This window comes from Pelodiscus sinensis, unplaced genomic scaffold (assembly GCF_049634645.1).
Source record: "Pelodiscus sinensis isolate JC-2024 unplaced genomic scaffold, ASM4963464v1 ctg39, whole genome shotgun sequence".
NCBI lineage: Eukaryota > Metazoa > Chordata > Testudines > Trionychidae > Pelodiscus > Pelodiscus sinensis.
This window is the reverse complement of record NW_027466048.1, coordinates 902,108-924,274: the sequence shown is the minus strand read 5'-3', so window position 1 is coordinate 924,274 and position 22,167 is coordinate 902,108. Positions and strand designations below refer to the sequence as shown.

Here is a 22,167-nt window from a genome sequence, read left to right as displayed (position 1 = left end):
GGGAGCGTTCTCGCCCTACAGACCCTACCAAGATGGCGGCCACCTGACCCGCGGCCTTGTCACCACGCGTGCGCACTGCTGCCAGTGACGTGTTATTGGGACCGGCCATGCAGCCGCAGAAAGGAAATGACGACAGCGCGCTCCTACCGGGAAAGGGTAGCGGCGGCGGCCATCTTGGTTGTGGGCAGAGCGCGACGTTTGCCCATATGCGCCTGCGCAGTGCGCGGCCCCCAGATCCCGGTGCTGCTCCGATGCCGGCGGAGAAGATGGCGCTGGACGGGCCGGAGCAGGCGAGACCCGCGAGGGGGGGCGGCGCGGGGAGCGGGGGGGTCCCCTGGGCCGGGGTCTGCTGAGTCAGGCAGGGCCGCGGGGGGGCGGGGTGGGGGGTTGGGCGGGGGGAGGATAGAGGAGGGGGGAGGGCAGTGGGGGGCTGGGCGGGGGGAGGGTAGAGGAGGGGGGAGGGCAGTGGGGGGCTGGGCGGGGGGAGGGTAGAAGCGGGGGGAGGGCAGTGGGGGGCTGGGCGGGGGGAGGGTAGAGGAGGGGGGAGGGCAGTGGGGGGCTGGGCGGGGGGAGGGTAGAGGAGGGGGGAGGGCAGTGGGGGGCTGGGCGGGGGGAGGGTAGAAGCGGGGGGAGGGCAGTGGGGGGCTGGGCGGGGGGAGGGTAGAGGAGGGGGGAGGGCAGTGGGGGGCTGGGCGGGGGGAGGGTAGAGGAGGGGGGAGGGCAGTGGGGGGCTGGGCGGGGGGAGGGTAGAGGAGGGGGGAGGGCAGTGGGGGGCTGGGCGGGGGGAGGGTAGAAGCGGGGGGAGGGCAGTGGGGGGCTGGGCGGGGGGAGGGTAGAAGCGGGGGGAGGGCAGTGGGGGGCTGGGCGGGGGGAGGGTAGAGGAGGGGGGAGGGCAGTGGGGGGCTGGGCGGGGGGAGGGTAGAGGAGGGGGGAGGGCAGTGGGGGGCTGGGCGGGGGGAGGGTAGAGGAGGGGGGAGGGCAGTGGGGGGCTGGGCAGGGGGAGGGTAGAGGAGGGGGGAGGGCAGTGGGGGGCTGGGCGGGGGGAGGGTAGAGGCGGGGGGAGGGCAGTGGGGGGCTGGGCGGGGGGAGGGTAGAGGAGGGGGGAGGGCAGTGGGGGGCTGGGCGGGGGGAGGGTAGAGGCGGGGGGAGGGCAGTGGGGGGCTGGGCGGGGGGAGGGTAGAGGAGGGGGGAGGGCAGTGGGGGGCTGGGTGGGAGGTCCGGGCTGGGGGAGGGACAGAGGGCTCCGTTGCTGCAGATGCTGCTGCAGAGCCAAAGGGCTCCCCCCCCCCCCCCCGCAATGGGCCCCGCCCCCTTGGGGGGCTGCCCTGGATGGCAGTTCTGCTCCCCAGGCACGGGGCTGCCTCTCCCTCCTTTGGCCCCGGGGCGGGGGCCCCACCCTGACCCAGGCTCCCCAGAGTCTCCTGCCTGGGCCTTTCCCAGCGCTGCGCCGGCCTCAGGCTCTCGCGCCCGGCCCCTTGCCTGCGAGCCGAGCCGCTGGGCCCCCGGAGACTGGGGGGTCCGCAGAAGCGAACGGGCCCCGTGGCGCTGGCTCTCCTTGGAGCCTGGCGTCTCTCTGGCAGCTCCAGGCCCGGTTTCTGCAGAAGGAGCCGGTGGAGCCAAGGGCCTGTCCTGTGAGCCAGCACCGCCCCGGGCTCCGGCCGAGGCTCTCTGGGCAGCCTGGGGCTGCCTTCGCCTCAGATCAAGCCTGTGCAGACCCTGAGCTCCAGCCGGGACGTGGGGGCTCTGGGTTCCCGCTGCCAGCCAGCACAGACCTGGAACAGCGCCCTCCTCGGACTGTCGCGGCCCAGCCCAGCCTCTCCTGGGGCAGGGCCTGACCTGTGCTGTCTCTGCAGATGGAGATGGACGAAGGCAAAGGGGGGACAGGCCTCCGCCAGTACTATCTGTCCAAGATAGAGGAGCTGCAGGTGAGATGCCAGCCCCACGCGGCACATATGGGGCTTCTGGGCCACAGGGCTGGGGCCTGGGCCGGGCGCCATTTGTGCTAAGTGGCGGGTGGAGGCTGCCGGGCTGAGGCTCTGCCCTTTGGTTTGCGGCGGGGGGCCATCCCAGACGGCTTCCACGGGAGCCAGCTGCCTTCTCGGAGCATTGCCCGTCGGGGGCTGGAGTCTCGGGGCTCCCGGCAGGAGGGGCAGGCTGGGATCCAGGGATTGGCAGGCAGATGCAGGGCCCTCCTAGGGCGGCGTCTCCAGAGCCAGCAGATCCACTCCTCAGAGCAGAGCAGAGTCTGGTAACAGGCGGGCGAGGGGGTCGTGGCAGTGGTTTGCCGTGGCAGAGGCCTCTTGTCCAGGCGTCAGGGTTGCGGGTGGTACCCCAGCGCCTGCGGCAGGGACAAGTGACCCTTGGAAGGGGGGAGGGGAAGCTGTTCGCTGCCCCTTCTGGTGCTGGGCTGCTTTCCCCAGCGCTTCCTGCTGGAGGCGCTAGGGAGCAGCCTGGGCGCAATGGGCAGGCGGCGGAGCTGTGGCCTGGCTTTCCCAGGGAGGAGCCCACGCAGTCACTGGCGATTAGCCCGTGCTCGGCAGCCAGCCGCCCCTGAGCTGGGGGCTCAACCTTTCTCCTCTCCCCAAAGCTCATTGTGAACGAGAAGAGCCAGAACCTCCGGCGCTTGCAAGCGCAAAGGAACGAGCTGAACGCCAAAGGTAGGGCTCGTGCTGCCCTCCCCGCCTGCTGGGGGCCCCGCGCTCGGCTCCCCCTCCCCCCAGTCCTTCCCTCCTGGTTGCTGGGCGCCTGCCTCGGCCGTGGGCCCCGTGAGTGGCTCCCCCCAGTCTTCCCCTCTCAGCGGCTGGACGGCTGCCTCCCCCTCCCCCAGTCCTTCCCTCCTGGCTGCTGGGCGCCTGCCTCGGCCGTGGGCCCCGTGAGTGGCTCCCCCCAGTCCTCCCCTCTCAGCGGCTGGACGGCTGCCTCCCCCTCCCCCAGTCCTTCCCTCCTGGCTGTTCACCTTTCCTGCACTTGGCTCCCCTGAACTGGTGCGCTGAAAACGAGGAAGCCAAGTCCCCTCCCTAGGAGCCCGGCTGGGTGGGAAGGGAGCTGGTGAGGGGTGGCCAGCGGGAGGGTGAATTGTTCAAACCCCCACTGGGGGATTTCTTGAGTTCCTGCCGGTTTTAGCCTCTTCACTTGTACCCGGGGGAAGCCGGGTCCCCTTCCCCACACCAGGGCCTGGCAGGGAAGGAAGCCGGCGCTGACTCTGGGGCCCAGCCACTGTCCGCGTGGGTCCTGGTCGGAGCCCCACAAGGGCTGCTGTGGCTTTGCCCCGCGTGGCCTGGCCGGGCCATGGCTGACTCCTCCTTGTGCTGCAGTGCGCCTGCTGCGGGAGGAGCTGCAGCTGCTGCAGGAGCAGGGCTCCTACGTGGGCGAGGTGGTGAGGGCCATGGACAAGAAGAAGGTGCTTGTCAAGGTACGGTGCTGGGGCCTGCTGCTCGGGGCGGGGCCAAGGCCTGGCCTTGTGGGGCAGGTGGCCAGGCGCAGGCCTTCAGGGCAGTGCTGCCTTGCCTGGCTGCTCTGGGGTCACTCCCCTGTAGATCTGTGGGGCAGCTCGGAGGCGCCAGCGCCGGGGGAAGGGCTGTGGTGCCTGGTGCAGGCTCCCTCCCTGGGCAGGAGAGGGGTGAAGCCAAGGGCAAGGTGACTGGTCTTGTCCTGCTCAGCCGAGGGCTCCCCTCCCGGGGCGGGTGTTAGGAAAAGCTTGAGTAGGAGCAGCCCTTCTCCAAGCCCTCGGGGCCTCGCTGAGCTCACCCCTTCCCCCAACACCTGGGGAGCCCCGCACAGGCTGTGCCTTGCTGTCCTGGAGACCCTCAGTCCCTGGGCCTGGGAACCTCCAGGGGGCTGCAGAGGCCCGTTCTGGGGAACTGCCCCAGGCCCTAGCCCTGGCTGCAGAGAGCCCCACCAGCTACTGAGCAACCCCCAGGCCTTGGCTCTCCTGCGCGGCCTCGGCGGTGGGCAGGGGCTGGGCAGGGGGCGGGCGCTGCTCCGGCCCCACCCCACAGCTCTCTGCTCTCTGTTCCAGGTTCACCCGGAAGGGAAGTTTGTGGTGGATGTTGATAAAAACATTGACATCAATGACGTGAGTACCAGGCCCCTCGGTGAACCCGGGGCTGGGCCGGCTTGGCAGCAGCTGCCTCCCCTCGTGCCCGTCCTCACGGGCCGGCCGGGGACAGCAGAGGGCGAGGCTCCTTCGGAACAGCTGCTGCTGGCGCCGCGCCAGGCTGGGGCCCAGCAGGCGGCTCCCCCCCGCCGGTGCTGAGGCGAGTGGGGCCGTGCGGCAAGTTCCTGCCCCTCGTCTCCACAGGTGACCCCCAACTGCCGCGTGGCGCTGAGGAACGACAGCTACACCCTGCACAAAATCCTGCCCAACAAAGTGGACCCGCTGGTGTCCCTGATGATGGTCGAGAAGGTCCCGGACTCCACCTACGAGATGATTGGCGGCCTGGACAAGCAGATCAAGGAGATCAAGGAAGTGATCGAGCTGCCCGTCAAGCACCCGGAGCTCTTTGAGGCCCTGGGGATAGCCCAGCCCAAGGCAAGCCCCTCCAGGCCAGGGAGGCACCCACCCGTGTCCTGCCAGAGACTCCCCCCCAGCTCCCAGGAAGTGGGGGAGGGACCAGCTGGCGCTGCCAGCCTGGAGCACGGCCAGTCACTCTCCCCTGCCACGTGCTCCAGTCTCTGGCTGTGCGGGGGAGGGAGGAGTCGTCACTCCCGTCCCGGGCGCTGGGATCCCAGTGCCTGCTCTAGCCCCGTCCTGCAGTGCCGGCTGGGGGAGGGACTCAGTCATCCCAGAGGCCTCAGCTGTGCCAAGACCCTGGCCCAGTGCAGCTCGCCCCCTGCTGGCAGCAAGGCCAGGACCGAAAGCGGGCGCCTGGGCATCCTGCTGTCCCAGCCCGTCCTGGGGGTGGCGGCTCCTTGTCCATGCTGGGGTGGGGAAGGGCGAATCTCAGGGAATGCAGCAGCCTCACCCTCCCTGTCCCACCTGGGGATTAGCGCAGCACCCCCTGCTGGCTGGGCAGTGAGCCGTGTCCCCAGCACGAATCCCCAGGGCTCCATAGCCCCCTGCCCCCGTCGGCAGCCCCGTTCTGCTCCCAGCTGCACCCCCAGCGTACGGCACGTGGCCCTGGAGCTCTGGTACCTTGTCCTGCAGGGGCCTGGGGGCTGAGTAAATTGAGCAGTAGGTGGCCCCTCCCTGGGCTAACGACCCCATGCTGGCGGTTGCAGGGCGTGCTGCTGTACGGACCTCCCGGCACCGGGAAAACCCTGCTGGCCCGAGCTGTGGCCCATCACACCGACTGCACCTTCATCCGCGTCTCGGGCTCGGAGCTTGTGCAGAAGTTTATTGGCGAGGGTAAGTGTGACTGTGGAACGGGGGGGGGGGGTGTTCAGCCCCCCCATGCCTATGCTGGCCCTCTGCAAAGCCCCCACACCGCTGTGGCTCTGGGGTTCGTGTGCTGTGTGTGGGGCCAGGAGGAGAAAATCAATGGGTACAAAAACCTGGGCGCTAGGTGCTATCATTAAATTAGCCTTTTCTCAGGAAATTATGAAACTCAAATTGAATTAGGGGTCTGCGTTGAGGCCTAAGGGCGCAATTACTCCTGTTGCACTAACGAGTCCGGTGCATCCCAAGAGCCCTGCTTCCTAACGAGACCCAGAATTGGGGAAACGTGTCTCCCAGGCTCCCGCGGTCCCGCTGTGGAGATGCCGGCTCTTTACATCTTCCAGTCTGGGCTTTTCCAGCATCAGGAGCCTTTGCGTGGGGGTCAGGTTAGCTCAGGGTGCAGAGACCCTTCCTTTGGACTAGCTCGTTCCAAGCGGGGAGCTGGGTTCCCGCTCGCAGTCCTGGCGGGGAGGCCGAGCTGTGCTGACAGTGACAGGCCAGACGTGGAAGGGGGTTCAGGCACCAGGCGATGCAGGTAAACGTCAGAGGGATTCCAGGAAGCTGTAGGTGGCTCGGTTCGCTCACTACAGTAAACGCTTCCCAAGGTGTCTCAGCTGCAGACGGTTTGACAAACTGAACGTTTCCTGGCGCATCTGAATTGTTTGAAAACGCTGGGCCGGGTGTGTTTGTTTAAAATCCGGCGGGCGGGCGGGCGCTAGCAGGTGAAGAACAGAACCCTTGCTCTGCTAACCCGGCGCCGTGTGGCAGGGAAGCCTCTGAAAGACGACTGTGCAGAGCGAGTGTCGTCTGGCTCGCAAAGCGCCGGGCTGGCCAGCCGGCTGGCGTGATGGTTCTACCATTCCGAGCACGAGCCTGGCAAGGAGTCCGCAGCAATGCGAGCCAGGGTTGCGAGCCGGGATTAAGTCCCAGTTCCTGGCTACTGATTTCAATCCGGATTCAAACTGGTGGTTTAAATGGCGGCCTGGCCTGTGCCACGCCCTGTGCGAAAAGCCTCTTGCAGGTGCCCAGGGGAGCTGAGCCAGAGCCTGGCCTCCCTGTGCCCAGGCTCGGCCCCGCCCCAGGCCTGCGCTGGCCAGGCAGGTGAAGGGTCTCTCCCCCCCGCGGTGAGAGCCGGGCTGTGGGGCTGCAGCCGTGTCCCCAGGGGCCCCTCTGCTTTGTCCGTAGGCGCTCGCATGGTGCGGGAGCTCTTTGTGATGGCCAGGGAGCACGCGCCCTCCATCATCTTCATGGACGAGATCGACTCCATCGGCTCGTCGCGCCTGGAGGGCGGCTCCGGGGGGGACAGCGAGGTGCAGCGCACCATGCTGGAGCTCCTCAACCAGCTCGATGGCTTCGAGGCCACCAAGAACATCAAGGTGCGTAGAGCCCAGCGTGACCCAGGCATCTTGGGCAGGTGCACCCCTCCCCCACGTGCCCGGGGTAGGAAGGGGGCTCCCCTCCCCCCCCATGACTAGCTCACGGGCTCCCTGCGGGACATCCCAGCTGCTCCTTTGCGCACTGACAGCCGCCTCCCTTGCAGGTGATCATGGCCACTAACCGGATCGACATTCTGGACTCAGCACTGCTGCGCCCAGGCCGCATCGACAGGAAAATCGAGTTCCCACCTCCCAACGAAGAGGTAAGGTGGGCACATGCTGTGTTCCCGTTACTCGTAGGAACGGCCAGACTGGGCCAGACCAAAGGCCCATCCAGCCCAGGGTCCTGTCTGCCCCCAGTGGCCAATGCCAGGTGTCCCAGAGGGAGGGGACACAACAGGGAATCCTCCAACGTGACCCCTCCCCTCCCTCCGAGAAACAGAGGCCAGGGCAGCCCCGCCTCTGTGCGGAGTCATTTGCCTCTGGGCCAGGGCCAGGAGCTGTTGTGCCACTGACAGGTCTGAGACCCCCAGCTCTTGCTCCTGGCCTCTCGGGCCTCCCTTCCCCTCGTGGGCCTCACCCCCTGCCTGGGGCCCTCCCCACAGGCTCGCCTGGACATTCTGAAGATCCACTCTCGGAAAATGAACCTGACACGGGGGATAAACCTGCGTAAAATAGCGGAGCTGATGCCAGGAGCTTCTGGGGCTGAGGTGAAGGTGAGGAGTTGGCCTACGTGGGGCAGCGTCTCCTGCTGAGCTCTGCTGGAGTCCGGGACCCCTGAGCGTCTCCTCTGGGCCAGGCCTGGCCATGCACCTTGCATGTTCTAGGGGCAGGCTGGGCCCTTCAGGCAGTGCTGAGCACATGGCCTTCCCGAGGGCTGGTGTGGGGCAGGACTCTTCCATCACATGCTGCCCCTCCCCAGGGGAGCTGCTCCCCCGAACTGCAGCAGCTGGGTGGGAAGGTACAAGTGCCCCTGGAGCTCTGGGGCAGGGGCAGTGACGGTTCCTCCTTCCCTGCCCTGCAGGGCGTGTGCACGGAAGCTGGCATGTACGCCCTGAGAGAGAGGAGGGTGCACGTCACACAGGAAGACTTTGAGATGGCTGTAGCCAAGGTAAAACCCTCTGCGTGGCGGCTGCAGTGCCCCAGTTGCTCTAGGGACCCATCACAGGCTCTGAGGGAGCCCCAGGCTGGAGAGGTGGCATGGCCTCCAAGCAGGGGGACAGGCTAAAGCAGGCGGATGGTGCACTTGGCCCCCGTTAACACCCGGGGGGGCTTTCACCCCATGCTGTGGCTGGAAGTCCCACAGGAGCCTGATTCAAACACGGGACTGGCTGCTCAGGCTGAATTGAGGGAGACTGGGGGAGTTCACTGGCTTTAGGGTAACCCCTGGGGCCTCCCTTCTGCGTGGAGACTGGGCCAGCCTTCTTCCCAGCTCCCTAGGGGCTGAGTCTGGCTACTGCCCTTGCCCTGCCATTGAACACCCCGAGCACAGGGCCTGACCCGCTCCTTTCTCCCCAGGTGATGCAGAAGGACAGTGAGAAGAATATGTCGATCAAGAAGCTCTGGAAGTAAGCGGGGGCCTGAGCCTTTGTGCTGGGCTCTGGCTCCCTCCCCTTTCCTTGAATAAAGCTCCCTGCTGCCTAAGTTGCTTCCTGCAGACTCTGGCTTTTAACAGAGGAGAAAGCTGCCTCTGCTCCTGCCAGCAGCTGGGAACCCTGCTCCCTCCCCTCCAGCTTACAGGGCCAGGGGCCTAGAAAACCCAGCCCTGCCCCGGCTGCGGGTGGGATGGAGCAGTGAGTAGCCTCTCCTGCCATGAGGCGAAGGGCTGGGTGCAGCCTGGTGCGCTGCAGGGAGACAGGCTGTGAGGGACCAGGGCTGGGGGCTGTGCAGCAGTGGCAGGGGAGAAGTAGCGCCACTGTCCCTCCCTGGGCCTGGGCGCTTGCTGCCTGGCCAAGCCGTGCTGCTCCCCAGGCCGGCAGGGCCCCGCAGTGGGAGGGGGGAAGAGACACTGGACCAAGCTGCTGCTAAAGGTTTATTAGAAAATAGCAAACCCAGACAAAATGGTTACAACAGCCAGAGCAGGGGGCCTGAGCCCCAGCCTGTCCGTAAACGCCGCCCACCGCCTGCCTCCCTTGCCATGCACTAACCACCCCCACCTGAAACAGCAGGCGCCTCTTCCACCCTGCCAGGAGCCCTTGGGCAGGGTTAAGGCACGTGGGAGAGCCGGGCTCGGGGTCCCCGCTGCTGAGCCTGCAGGCAGAGCCAAGCAGCTGGATGTGAAACCAGAGGGTGGGAGGAACATTCAGCTGATTGTCAGACTGAGCCCTGTTCCCCCCTGAGAAGACCCAAGAACAGGCCAGGCCCCCAGTGGCTCCATTGCATAGGTTAGGCGAGAGTGCAGTGTGGGGAGAAACCTGACTCAGCTACACTCCCACTGTACAAAAGGCTTCCTCTTAAAAAACCTGGTCACAAACCATAGTGCAAACCTTGGACGCCGGCCGGGCCGGCCTTTGGAATGGACAAAGCTTTGGTTTCAGCAGACGGCAGCCGCCTGCCTGCCTGGGCCGAGGCTGAGGAGCCCATGGGGCAGTCGGGCTCCCCCAGAACAAGCTCGGGCCCCGGTGCTGACAGTGTCATTCAGACAGAGCCAGAGTCTTGCTACAAGGAAGTGCCATGGGGAGCGCTTGGCTCCCATTCAGGGAGTGAGCAGCCCTGGTCAGTGACTGCCAGGCTCAGCCCCAGGCTGGAAAGGGAGGGGGAAGCTCAGCTTCCCCGGTCCAAGCCTGCCACCACACTGGGAGAAGGCTGCACGGAGCAGGATGGCGACAGGAGCGAAGGCAGCAAGCTAGGCCAGTATTGCAATCGAGGGGCAGGGAAAGAGCAGAGGCTGAGACCCCTCGTGCCTTTGGCTCAAGCTTCCTGCCCCCAGGCTTGGTGCAAGTGCTGTATTTGATTCCAGTACGATGGACCATAAGGCTCAGGCACAAGAGAGCAAAGCCCCGCAGCCGGGCCCAGCCCATTAGGTGAGGCGGATCCCAAGCACTTGTTCCAGTTCCTGTCTGCGCTGCTGAACCTGGAAGGCAGAGAGAGGCAGGAAGTCAGCTGGGCTGTGGGACCTCGCCTGGGAGAGAGGCAGGGACAGCCACAGGCTCCTGGCCCTCGGGTGGCCTCCACCTCCCAGTCTCACTGGCATGGAAATGGGACCCTTGGCTCAGCCACCACCACGGAACCTCTCCCCGCCCAGGCCCATACAAAGGACGGCAGGCTGGGCTCTGTGGCCCTGTTGCTGGGAGGCGATTCCCTGACTGCTCAGGATTTTGAACAGGTCTGATGCTTGAGGCCCCCATGCAGGCTGTGGTCTCCCGGGCTTGATTCCATTCCCACAGCAGGCTGTGGGGCGGGATCTCACCTATCCCAGCCCTCCCACCGCTCCACCATGGGGAGAGCTCTAGCACCTGCCAGCCAGTTGCCTAGGCAGCTGTGAATGAAACCCACAGGGCTGGGTCAGTTTCATGCCCACCCAGTGAAATTGACCAGACTCTGGCCAGGCTGCCTGCAGGGACAGAGCTAAGTGTGGACTCCAGTGGAGGGGGAAGGGCTGAAGTGCAGGAAGGAGGTGAGCTCTGATCCTGCAGAAACTGCCAGGTGCCAGCCCTGGCTGGGGCAGGATCCTGTTTGACCCAGAGCTCACAGGAAGAGGCACAGCGACAGGCCTACCCCTCCAGCATTCCCTGGGGAGGAGGGGATGCTGGGAAGAGTCAAGGGGCCAAGGCTGGGGCCGCACCTTGGCAAAGATGTGCCTCCCCACCGCCTCCTGCGCCCAAGGCTGCTGGTAGAAGTTGGCTCGTCTCTCCTCCTCGGGGTTCCCAGTCACGTCCGTTATGATCTGCAGGGAGAGGGACTGGTCCGTGAGACGCAGGGCGGGGGTCACAGCTGAGCTCCTTCTGGAAGGGGCACTGCAGGGCAGCACGCGCCCAGGCGTGCCCTGCCCCCAGTAGCCGGGGCTGTGCCTAGGGCCCTGCCCATTCCGCTCCAGGTCGCGTTCCCACTTGACATTCCAGGGGTCTAACCGCAGGGATCGGGGGCCCGAGAACGCCACCCTCATGTCTGTGCTGCATTCCCAGAGGGGCAAGTGGCCAATGTGGGGGGCCCCAGACGCTCTCACCCCCACGCCCTGCAGGAGCTGGGGGGGCAGATGCCCCAGCAGCAGGTGGTAGCCCCCAACCCCACCGGGCACCAGGGGAAAGAAGCCGAGTTCCACTCCACTAGCCACGCAGGAGCTGCAGGGCCCAGAGCCCAGGCCCTCCAGCTAAAGCAGCCACAAGCAGCCAGCCGAGCCGCTGGGGAAGGAAGCCCGGAGCTACGGCAGGGGTCCCGGGGAAGGGGCAGGTGGACGCAGGGAGCCCAGCTCTCGGGTGCACCACCCGCATTTCTGCCTTGCCTCAAGATGGGTCTGATCTTCCCCCAGCGAGAGTGGCCATGCAGGGACAGACGGACAACTGGTCCTCCCCAGCCGGGCCAGGCTAGGCTAGTGGCTGAGTCCCCAGCAGCAGTGGGTTTCGCGGCCTGGCAGAGCCCTGGCTAGGCTGGTTCTGCAGGACCTGCCGAGGGAGCTGAGCCTCGGCCCTGCCCAACTGCAGCTTGGCTCTGGTGGGGCCCAGTTTTACCTTGAGGTCCCTCCTCTGGGATTTGATCCACTCCTGAATGAAGTCCTGCGGGTTGCTGCTGAAGCTCAGCATGAAATCTCGCTGCGTCTTCAGCTGGTTGATGGACTCAATGGTCTCATGGATCTGGCAAGAGACCCTGGTGAGATGGCGCCAGCTGGGGCAGGGCCCCTGTGCTTAGCCCAAAGCCAGGACCTCCGGCGCCCAGGGAGAGGCTGCAAGGGGCCCCAGGGAGCCTTTTCCTCCCCGGGCCAAAGCTGAGGAGCCACGTGGGGCAGCAGCCCGAAGCCAGGCCCGTGCCCCGATGCTCCCCTTGCCTAGCCCTGCACACTGGGGGCCCTCCCATCTTCTAGGGGGCGTATCTCCCGGGGCAGCTGACACCAGGGATTCCAGTTCCCATCTGCTTCCTTAACCCTGGCCCCGGTCGGGGCTGGGAGGGGGAGGCTTCGGTGCACGTTCCAGCCTGGGCCTTGCCCCAGCTCTCAGCACTTACTCGAAGAGCAGGGCTCTGACCCATATGGGAAGGGAAAGCAGGGTGACCGGAGCAGCAACCTCTGCCCGTGTGCGCCTTGTCCAGCCTCTCTCGCTGCTGCGCAGACATGACCCAGCGGCACAGCACAGGAAGTGTGGGGAGTGCAGACCAGGGATTTTCTCCCAGCTCCTGCTGCCTGTTTCCAGGCAACTCGCCCCCCAAAACTCCCCACTGGCATCTCCCTACCTGGGCAGGGGGTGAGCTGCCAGGGCAGCCTCCCTCTCGCCCAGCCCAGCTCTCACAGGCTGCCCGCTGCGCTGCGCTCCAGCCAGACCTGCCCATTCCCAGTTCAGGCTCTGCTCTGGGGGGCAAGGCTGGGCCCTAGGGCAGTGAACCGACACCCCCAACCTTAGCATCCAGAGAGGCGATTTCCTGCTGGTTGGTGGTGGAGGCCAGGAAGTTGCTCATCTGAGCTTTCAGGGGGTCGTCCACCTCGACATCGATGTCGTAGCAGGCTGTCTTCTTCTGGTCACTGGGATCCACGCTGGGGGCAGAAGGGGAGGCTGGCGGCTAGGGGCCAACAGACCCCGGCTGGAGACCTGGGTATCCCCCGCTCCCGACTCAGCCAGTCCTGCCCATCCCGTCTGAGCGCACTAACCAGAGGGGCCGGCCCTACCTGATCATGTGGTTGATGATGATGGGATCTGGGTGCTGCAGCAGCCCGGCCAGCTTCATGGGGATCTCTGAGAACCGCATGCGAATGCAGCTGAAGATCTAGTGGGGGGCAAGTCAGAGCATTAGCAGCCCCCAGAGGAGCACGGCTTCCGCCTGGGAGGGGAGGGCGCCGCTCCTGAGAGTCTGATGGGTACAAGGCTGGTTAACTCTTAGTTATGCTCCCGGTGAGGGAGGCACGTAGCAGAGCAGCCAGACCCCCTGGGCCCCTGCAGCTCTGGACACCCCACAATGACAGCTTCCCCTCCCCCGCCCAGGCTGCACAGCAGGAAGTGGAGCTGATTTGGGGATCCAAGGCGCCTTGGCAGGCGGGGCCAGGGTCACGCGGAGGCTGGCAGAGGCGAGCCCCACCTGGCGGAAGTAGCGGTTGCAGTTGATGTACTCCTTCTCGTGACTGTCCTGCAGCTTGTTGTGTTTGATGTAGAGCCACAGCGCCTGCATGATGCTGGCCCGGGTCTGGGTGTGCACGCCCAGCAGGCGAGCCAGGCGAGGGTCCAGTTTGTACTGCGGGGGCTGCAGGGAGACACACAGCATCTAGGCTCCGTGGCCTTCCCCCAGCCCCGCGGAGAACGGAGCTGTCTGCACCCCTCCCTTGCTCTGAGCGGGGGGAGGTTGGCTTGCTACGGTCAGGAGAGATTCAGGCTACGGGCACAGCGCAGCTGGGAGCTGGCTGCTCTTCCCCTGCTGCTGCTGCAGCTCCAGCTGATGGGTTCAGGAGGGAGCCCGACCTGCAGCTTCTCCCTGTTAGGACAGAGCCTCTCATGCACCCACCTGGGCCCTGCCCCCGTCCCCAGTGGCCTGCGCACCACTGGCCGAAGGCGCCATGTGGCAGCCAGCAGCCCCCGGCCGAGGCACCGATTGTCACCAGTGCTCTGTGAGCATCACAAAGCTCACGGGTCATTCCCCTGGGGCCAGCCCTGTCTACGGAAAGGACCCGCCCGGGCTCCTTCTCTCTTCAGTGCCATACAGGCACACAAAGCCTGGGGCTGGGCCACACCAACGCTCCTGTGGTGGGACCCGGCCTGTGCACTCCCCACCCATGGACAGTCAGCAGGTGGCTTTAGAGACCCCCAGGCTCTCGGGGGGCAGCCCCCACGCAGGAGAGCTGCATCAGGAGCCGGATGGGGTGGGGGTGGGAATGGCGATACGCTGGCAGCCAGTGCCGGGGCGTGCTGCCTGCCTCCTGAATGAATCCCCCCCACTCAGCCAGACCTGCTGATCCTGCCCCGCCAAGCCAGCCCTTTGCCTTGGAGCAGCCCAGTGCCCACCACTTGGCAGGCATTCACACGCGCGTTTGCTGGGGGCCCCCAGGCTCCTTCAAGTCACTCGGTGGCTGCTCAGACCTGCCCCAGCAGCTGCCCTTCCTGCCGCTCGGGGCACTGCTGCCCCCTGGGTCTCACCTGGTGATCCAGCATGAGCAGCAGGGTGCATTTCACATTGACATCGCCAGGGCGCTTGACCTGGAAGCCGTCGGTCTCCTGGGTCGTGGGCATCCTGTGCCACTGGGGAAAGGCCAACGAGCCACATTTACTGCAGGGGCCACAAGGGGGTGCTTCCCGTACATCATTCACAGCCTCACCCAGCGCCAGGCAGCCTGTGCAGTTGACTGTGCAGGCTCCAGCCGCTTTGAATGGGCTTTAGCATCCTGGGGCAGCTGAGTTTGAGGCCCTGGCCTCAGCCGAAAACCCGCCCAGCACGTGTGTGTGGCTCAGCGTGTCCCACTCCGCTGCTGCCGTCTGCCCTGGGGTGGGGATCAGGGGGTCTGTGCGTGGTTTCTGAAGAGCTCCTGGCTCGTGCAGGCCTGAGGCTGGGGATTCTCGCACAAACAGCTTGTCAGCAGAGCTGTGGCTGGAAACGCAAATCACCAGCCCCGGAGCTGGCAGCTGTCGCAGCACAGAGCCCTGGTGGGCAGCAGAGTCCGAGTTACGGTCTAGGAGCGATGCTGAGCACAGTGCTGTGTATCCAGGGGCCCCAGGATTCACCCTGGCCACAGAACCTTGACTTTCCTAACTAAAGCCAGGCTGCAGACAGGCCCAGAAAGACGAGCCAGCCTGGGAGCAAGATGAGCCACCTGGAGAGCCCTGTCTGTCGATACCTGCGGCAAAGATAACCCTCAAGGATTTCCCACCCAGGGACGATCCCGGAATCCTGCAGTGGTTCCACACTTTGGTGTCATGGCTGGGTTTGGTGCCACTGTGCCCTGACCATTATTCCCATGACACCCCCCCTCAGACCACAGAGAACGGCAAACATGTCACAGCGGCTTCAGGAGCTGTTCTGACTAAGGGTGTTAAAACGCGGTTCATTGACTAGTCCACTAGTCCATGGAGGCAATTCCGCATTCCTCCCCCCCGGGGCTCTTGTACGTTTCAAAGGAGGAATGTGGAACTCACGGAGCCTGGGGTCAGCTGGGGCCTCCATTCCCCTTTGAAACGTGCAGAGGTGGCGTTTCAAAGGGGCCAATCTGCGGATGCCGCCTTGGGGTTTCAAAGCAGCAGGGCCACACAGCTGTGCAGCTGCCACTTCGACGTACCCCTCTCCCGCTCCTTGCTGCCTATCTCAGAGGCAGCAAAGGGGGGGGGAGGATCGACTACAGTAGTCAACTAGTCTTTAACATCCCTAGCGCTGACCAGCTCTGAACACACACAGGGATCTAGCCCACTGGTCACTCCGCACTGCCCGCTTGAGGCAGATGCAGGTGGCAGAGCTGGGATTATCTGCCTTGGGACCAGGGGTCTGAGCCCTTCACCGGGAGGGTTTCCAAACCAGGGCCTACTCCTGCCACAGCCTAGTGGCACATTTCAGCGCGAGAGGTCCTGCCCCCATGGGGCGGGGAACAGCAGATTGAAGATGCGGTTGTTTGAGGGCTGGAGCAGGTACCATTAGCCCGGACAAGTAGGGGACAAGTCTCAGGGGTGGCGTATTAGTCTGTACCTGCAAAAGCAACACGAAGTCCAGTGGCACCTCAGAGACTCAGTTTTATTTGGGTCCAAACTATGGGCAAACCCCCCCTTCAACAGCTGCGTCATGGGGGTTTTGCCCACGGAAGCTGAGGCCCAAATAAATCTGTTAGTGTCTAAGGCACCACCGGGCTCTTGGTAGTTCATGTGAAGGTTGAAGTTCTCCCAGCTCTCCTGCCTGCTCACCCCAAGAGTGGGATGCTAAGGGTCACTGGCCCTTGTCGGGAACAGGTATCGGGCAGGGCCGCGCCGCTGCCGTGTCTGGGCCGCGCCAGGATCTCACTGGCGGGAGAGAACAGCCCTTGCCGGACGCAGGAGGCGACACGACTGCTGGAGACACGCCCCTCTGATGCATGCAGGGCAGCACTGCCCTAGCCCCCCTTTCAATCTAGGGATGCCCAGCAGCAGCGCCGGCGTGGGCAGCAGTCGCTGTCTTGGCACCCTGCCCGGTGCAGCACCGCCCTGCCCACTGGTACAGTGATCCCCACACAGCCCCCGAGGGCTGGGACACCGCTCACCTCCGGCCTCCTGCCACACTGGCCCCAGGAGCCTGCGCTGCCGCCTCCTCCTCCCGCCTGCCCGCAGGCACCTTTACCCCGACACAGCCCTGCTGCCTGCCGCACAGGCTGTCCTTGGCCTGACTGGTCACCTGTCCCTACCTGCCTGAACCTCACCCAGCCAGCCCGCAGGGCTGCATCGACAGCCGGCCCCTCTCCAAACCTCCCTATGCCCCCTCCCCAACTGCCCCACTCCAAACCGCCCCACCCCCCTCTACCCAGCAGCTCCCTCCGCCAGCCAGCCGGGCCTTAAGGGGTTAAGGGAGGGCGGATGGGCGGGGAGCAGAGCTGCAGGCAGTGGCTGCTGGGAGTCTTGGGGGGTGGGGGAGAGGCAGGCCAGGCAGTTGCCACTTTGTTCTGGGCACGGGCCAATCACACCACAAACCAACCAAGCCACAAGCTGGAGCCAGAGCGAGCTTCAGCCACGCCCTGCAGGGAGGGCCCAGGGCAGCTGCCTCACTGCTAGCCCCAGAACTACTGCATGTCGCTGAGCGCCCTTCCCCCCCCCTCCCATGAGCACACGCCAGAGCAGCTCGTCAGGGCGCTGCTAGGAGACGCAGCCCCACGCCCAGCCCGCAGCAGCTGCTCGGCGCGCCTTACCTCCACCAGGTGGTTGTCCGGCCCATACAGCTCCTTGTCCAGCTCGATGACAAGGCTCTTGAAAAAGGAGGAGAACTTCCTCTTCTGCTTACTTGGCTGAAAGGAACCAGGGCAGGGCTCAGCCCGACGCACCAGAACCCCAGGACCCGCAGACATGGGCGGGTGATTGCAGAGAGGTGGTGGGCTCCTCGGAGACTGCCAGTGGCTCTGGGGTCGAGCCAGACCCTGATCGGGCTCAGGGACAGGGAGCTGCAATATAGAGCTACTGAAGGGGGGAGATGGAGCAGCCCTCCGGATCCAAAGCAAAGGGCTACTCTGGCAGCACCCCAGGCCAGTGACCTATCTGCCGACGGTGGCCAGGACAGGGGCCCTAGAGCCAGCTGGGAGGGCAAGGGAGTGCTCCAGGTGCCACGTGGGAATTCATGTTGGGCAGAGAAGCCAGGCCAGAGCCTGGCCGTGGCCAGCAAAGGGGAGATGTGGGCCAGGAGCAGGGCTCCCAATTGGGGCCTAACAGGCTGCTCTGTGGGTCACAAGGGAGCAGTTCTCAGCTCAGGTGGCAGGGCGCTACGCCCGTGTCCTTACATCCTCCAGCAGCTTGCCTTCCACGCGCAGCTCCCATGAGGCCACGTGCTCACTGCCGTCCCCCTCCTCCTTGCCCGGGGTGAAGGTGTTGGAGATGTAAATCCGCAGCTTCCGCTTTTGCTGCAGTGCAGAGAACACGCGGCGTCACGGCGCACTCAGCAGCTCCCGTGCCAGCGCCCCTCCCCCCAGGGACCTGCTGCAGGCGGAGGGGCAGCGCCGCCCCCATAGTGAGCAGGTGAGGCAGGAGAGAAACGCACACGCCCGAGCTGCCCCGAACCCCACAAAGGGCCATGAACTTACTGCTAGATTGGCCCCCCCCCTTGGCCCTGGCTGGTTGCAGGGCCAGCCTCCCTGCCTCCGACGGCCCAGGAGTGATGTGGGCCCTACTCACTGGGCAGCTGAGCACCATCTCTCCCTTTGCAGGAAGCTCTGGCTACACGCAGCTGCCTGCTCCTTCGTGCCAAGGGCCTGGCTCCCTGGGGCTGCCACGCACCGTAAGGGGTTTCTTGATGGCCTCCTGGATTTCCATTCGCTTCCTGGCAATGGTCTGATCCAGCTTGCGCTCAAAGGCAAGAAGGTCCATGTAGGCCTGAGACTCTGGAACCAGCTCCCGGATCTACAAACAGAGCCCATCACACAGCAGCCACGGGCCTGCACATCTCTGCCCTCAGCAGGGTGTGCACACAGCCAAGCTTGCTGCCCCATGCCCATCAGTAGCAGCCGGTGGCACGTTTGTGGCCTCAAGGGCACTCAGTGCCTGCCGCTCTGCTCTGCCGCCAGCCTAGGGCTCCAGCGGGACAGGGGAGGTGGGACAGCAGAAGGCAGAGCAGACAAAACACCCCCGTGGACTGGCCTTTGCCAACGGAGCCAGAGGCTTTGAATGGGAACAACCGCTCGGGCCAGGAGCTCCTCCGGGGTCTCTGCTCCAAGGCACCGTCATTGACTAGACTCACAGAACCCCAGGGCTGGCAGAGCCCTCAGGAGGCAGAGTCCAGCCCCCTGCCCAAGGCAGGACCAACCCCGACTCAATCAGCCCAGCCAGGGCTTTGTCGAGCCGGGACTTAGAAACCTCCAGGGATGGAGATTCCACCCCCTCCCTAGGGAACCCAGCCCAGCCCTTCCCCACCCCCCTAGGGAAATCGTTTTTCCTAATATCCAACCCAGACCTCCCTGCTGCAACTGTCGTGCGCCTCCAGCCCCACCCAGGTAGCTCCTAACCCAGAGGCATTCTCTTCCCTCACTGCAGGCAGGGGATGTCAGCCCCACCCCACTGAGGGTGCCTCAACACCCTGGGAACCTTCCTATCCTAGGTGTGTCTGTCGCCTTCCTGTAAACACCCCCCTCCGCTGGCTGGTTCACTCCCCGCCTGGGGCTGCGGCTCGCTCGCCAGGGAGCTGCACTTACCCTCTGAGGTAGGACCTTGTCTGCCATCTTCCTTCTTTTCAGCCTGCAAGCAGCACACCGAGCGGCAGAGTTAGGCAAGAGCAGGCTGGACTCCTGGCAGCTAGTTCCCCGCACGGCAGACCAGACACACGCTGGGGCTTGGAGGGCACCGGTCCTCCCTCTCATGCCCATCTCCCTAGCCTCAGCACCTCTTCGTCTGGACCACGGTGGCCTGCAGACCCGGCAACTCCCACCCTGACCTCACAGAGCTCAGTGGCAACAGCTCTCCAAGCACGGCGAGGCAGCGACCCCCATCCCCAAGGGCCTCGCGCCGCCGCTCCTTGCTGCGTAACTGCCCCGGGAGAGGCCACATGCCTCCCGCATCACTCACACGCAGCTGGGAAGGCCTGGCCCGTCAGAGGAGAGCTACAGGGTAGAGCGCAACGCTGTGCTGGCGAGGGCGGGGCTTGTGCCCTAGGCAGGGGGCCCTTGCTCCATGCTCCTTCCCCCTCGTCCCCCGGTGGGGCTCTTGCTGGGGAGAGGGCGGGGGGCCAACAGAACTCTCAAGGTGTGTCACCCGGAAAGCGGGACACCGCTGGTCCCGGCTGCTTTCAAGCCCCTCATTCCACTAGATGCATTTCCCCACTCATCCCCATCCCCCCTCTGCTCAGATCCAGCCACTCCCCTCCCCAGCCGCCTGCAGCCAGCTGTGCAGCACCAGTGTGCACAGCTGGGACACGGCACCTTCACTCAGGTTGTGCAGTAACCAGCACCCAGCCAGGGCAGGGAACTGGGCCAAAGCCTCGCCTGGAGCCTGCCTTGGGGCCCCTGAGGAACAACCAGAAAAGCCTGGAGAGAGCAGACAGAGCAGTGTCAGCAAGGGAGGCTGTGCTGGCCCTGCCTTGGCTCCAATGGAGGAAGAGGCCCAGTGACTGCTCTGTGCAGGGAAGCCGCCTGCTGCACGGCCCCACTTGGGAGAGCGGCTCTGCAGTCGGCCAGCCTCGGGGCCCAGAGCGCCACCATAGCTGGCCTGTTGGGCGAGGGGAGTCGTTGGCAGCGTGGCAGAGCCTGTGCCTGGCAGCCTGGGGGAGCAGGTGGGAGGGGCACGGAGCTCTCCACCCCGATGTCCAAGGCTCCCATTGTCCCGGACCTGCCAGAGCAGTGAGCAGGGACCCCTTGTGCCAAGGCTGCTTTTGTTTGCTCGGCCACAGGGCTCCATCAGAGTCCATGCGGGTGGGGAAGGGGGTGTTAGCAAGCGCCAGCCACTGGGTCCCCCTGCGAGGGCGCCGGCATTTGGCAGATGGGAAATGGAAGCAGAGGCGGATCAGTGACATGCACAAGCGCCCGGCAGTGGCTGCATGGGGTTGGGATGCCGGAACGCAGCCCAGAATCAGCACCCTCGCCCACCCCCTGCCAGCACCGACGCTCTTACCCTCGCCTTTGGCTTGCCAGGGGTGGCTGCGACTGCGGAGCAAGCAGGCGCTTTCTAAAGGGATCCATAATCGACTGCGACATTCCCGGGCGCAGCGGAGAGGCTGCTCCATACGGAGGGCCTGAAGGGGGTCCCACCTGCAGGCCTGCCATGGGCATCCGGCTCCCCAGAGGCATCCCAGGACGCTAGGACAGAATGAGACACGGTTACCTTGGACAAGCTTTAGCCTGCTCCCCAGTAGGGCCTTTGCAGCCTCCGGCCCCGCGCCTGCACCCCCCGCGGCTGGAGGCCCAGAGCAAGGCGGCCCTGCCCCGCACTCGCTGGGGAGGGTAACAGTGCAGGGCAGTGGGCAGAGACTGCTCATGGGGAAGGGGCAGCTGCACAAGCTGGGGGCTCCTCTAACGCGAGTCTTACCCGGTTGCTAGTCAGCGTGTCACGGCCTGGACATGCTGCAGGCACCTACGTGTCCCTCAGCCGAGCAGAGGCTGCTACTGCCACAGGTGTGCGGGGGCCAGAGCACCACCAGTCTCTGAGCTGCGGGGACGGGGAGGATGGGGACCACACAGTCACTCTGAGCTGCAGCGGGGGGCACAGGGCTGGGGGCACAGAGTAGCCTTCAGTCGCAGTGGGGGGGAGGGGGAAGGGGCAGGTGCACTGAGATGCCACTTGCTGAGCTGTGGGGCAGAGGACTGCGAGGGCCGTCGCCAGTTGAACTGCAGGCTCTGCTGCTCCAGGGCATGCAAGCCAACCAGTGGAACAGAAAATGCAGAAGTGCAAGCCGCAGGAAGGGCTCCTGCTAACGGATGTGTCAGTACACGGGAACCCCACTTTGGGAGCCAGGCAGGGCTCTACCGCTGGCCTGGCCTGTAGCTTTCACTTCCCTCTGGGGGGAGGGCGGGCACAGAAGGGAGGCTGCCGGCTCGGGGGCAGGCCCTCCCTGCTAATGCCTTTGGGACCAGAGCAGTAACTGTGCCCCTGCTCCGCTCCCCTGCGCATCAGCGAGGACAGCAGGGGATGTTGATCCAGCTCCTGCCTCTGGCCTGGTGCCCAAGTGCAGGGCCACAGTTACCGCTCCGGGACAAAGGGCACGTGGCCCCGAACAGCATGGCCAGGGCTTTCACCCAGCTCTGCAGTAGTGGCACTGGCTGGGGGTGGCGCACGGGGCTCAGGCAGGTCCTCTCCTGGCCCCAGAACTCTCACGAGGAGGACCCAGGTCCCCAATGGCCCATAGGCCCAGCACTTCAACGGCCCCGTGACAGGCTGCTCGGGGCCAGCGGACGGCTGTGACATGGAGTGAGGCCCGAGGACCCCTCAGGAGTCTGAGCTAGAGGCTGTGACCACTGGCCTCATCTCATGGTGCCCCCAGGGATCCGGCAGAGCACTCCTAGGAGACTGTAACCCAACACTTCACCCCTCAACCCTCTGCCCCAGCATCCACCTCCCCACAGAGCCAGGCCCTGCCAGCTGCACAGTGCCCCCCCACCCACACACACACCATCCAATCCCCCGGCACTAGGGTTGCCAGATGGTTGAAACAAAAATACCAAACATCCCCCCCTCCCCCCCACCCAAAAACCCCACCAAGAAAAAATTCTGTTGAAGGGAAAAAAAAGGGGGGGGAGGCGGGAGAGAGAGACCAAAGTTGTTGAGCAAAAAACAAACAGGGAAAAAAAACCAGACTCAAAGACCATTATGTGCCAGCAGCCTTGCAGAACCAGGTAAGCATGGGGGCTGGGGTCAGGGGGGTGGGGGTGTTGGGAGCCAGAAGCGGGCTCGGGGGCGGGGGAGGGAGGCAAGTTGTTTCTCAGTTTAAATCTCCGTGATAATCACAGGGATAGGATTACTGCTAGGGTTACCAGGTAGTCATTTAAAAAAAACAATACCGGACACGCTTCGTGGGGGGAGGAGAGGGAAGGACCGGCCGGGAGGGGAGCGGTGCTGGCCGGGAAGGGGGGGGGGGGGGGGAGGACAGGAAACAGAGCTAATGGGGGGGCAACAGGGCTGGCTGAGAGAGATGGGGGGGCAATGGGAA

General features: G+C 65.1%; 2 protein-coding genes across 4 annotated transcripts in view; one reads left to right on the top strand and one right to left on the bottom strand.

The window, feature by feature from the left end:
- The first annotated feature begins 142 nt into the window (after positions 1-142).
- PSMC5 (proteasome 26S subunit, ATPase 5) lies at positions 143-8,397 on the top strand. Its single transcript, XM_075918664.1, has 12 exons — positions 143-290; positions 1,854-1,925; positions 2,588-2,657; positions 3,315-3,412; positions 4,019-4,075; positions 4,301-4,531; positions 5,221-5,347; positions 6,563-6,753; positions 6,918-7,016; positions 7,359-7,469; positions 7,778-7,864; positions 8,272-8,397. Exons 1-12 carry the CDS (start codon positions 207-209, stop codon positions 8,323-8,325), a joined length of 1,281 nt encoding a protein of 426 aa, XP_075774779.1. The 5' UTR covers positions 143-206; the 3' UTR covers positions 8,326-8,397.
- A 375-nt stretch (positions 8,398-8,772) lies between these two features.
- SMARCD2 (SWI/SNF related BAF chromatin remodeling complex subunit D2) overlaps positions 8,773-22,167 on the bottom strand; it is a 29,177-nt gene continuing 15,782 nt past the window's right edge. For 2 of the 3 annotated variants that reach the window (XM_075918661.1, XM_075918660.1), the window contains exons 2-13: positions 20,136-20,320; positions 18,725-18,767; positions 17,814-17,936; positions 17,321-17,440; positions 16,739-16,834; positions 14,022-14,123; positions 12,973-13,134; positions 12,566-12,663; positions 12,298-12,433; positions 11,421-11,543; positions 10,538-10,639; positions 8,773-9,826 (exon numbers count right to left, since the gene is read on the bottom strand). In XM_075918661.1, the coding sequence (XP_075774776.1) occupies positions 9,773-9,826; positions 10,538-10,639; positions 11,421-11,543; positions 12,298-12,433; positions 12,566-12,663; positions 12,973-13,134; positions 14,022-14,123; positions 16,739-16,834; positions 17,321-17,440; positions 17,814-17,936; positions 18,725-18,767; positions 20,136-20,311 (1,335 nt within the window). In that variant the 5' untranslated portion in view covers positions 20,312-20,320 and the 3' untranslated portion in view covers positions 8,773-9,772. Of the gene's footprint in view, positions 9,827-10,537; positions 10,640-11,420; positions 11,544-12,297; positions 12,434-12,565; positions 12,664-12,972; positions 13,135-14,021; positions 14,124-16,738; positions 16,835-17,320; positions 17,441-17,813; positions 17,937-18,724; positions 18,768-20,135; positions 20,321-20,549; positions 20,698-22,167 lie in introns of those variants that run through there. The other variant, XM_075918663.1, reaches the window with a different exon arrangement.

Excerpts from the sequence above, each read along its gene's own strand:
- PSMC5 (XM_075918664.1), top strand. The coding sequence starts at position 207 with ATGCGCCTGCGCAGTGCGCGGCCCCCAGATCCCGGTGCTGCTCCGATG. Across the intron at positions 291-1,853 it reads CGCTGGACGGGCCGGAGCAG|ATGGAGATGGACGAAGGCAA; the intron begins GCGAGACCCGCG and ends CTGTCTCTGCAG. Across the intron at positions 5,348-6,562 it reads GCAGAAGTTTATTGGCGAGG|GCGCTCGCATGGTGCGGGAG; the intron begins GTAAGTGTGACT and ends CTTTGTCCGTAG.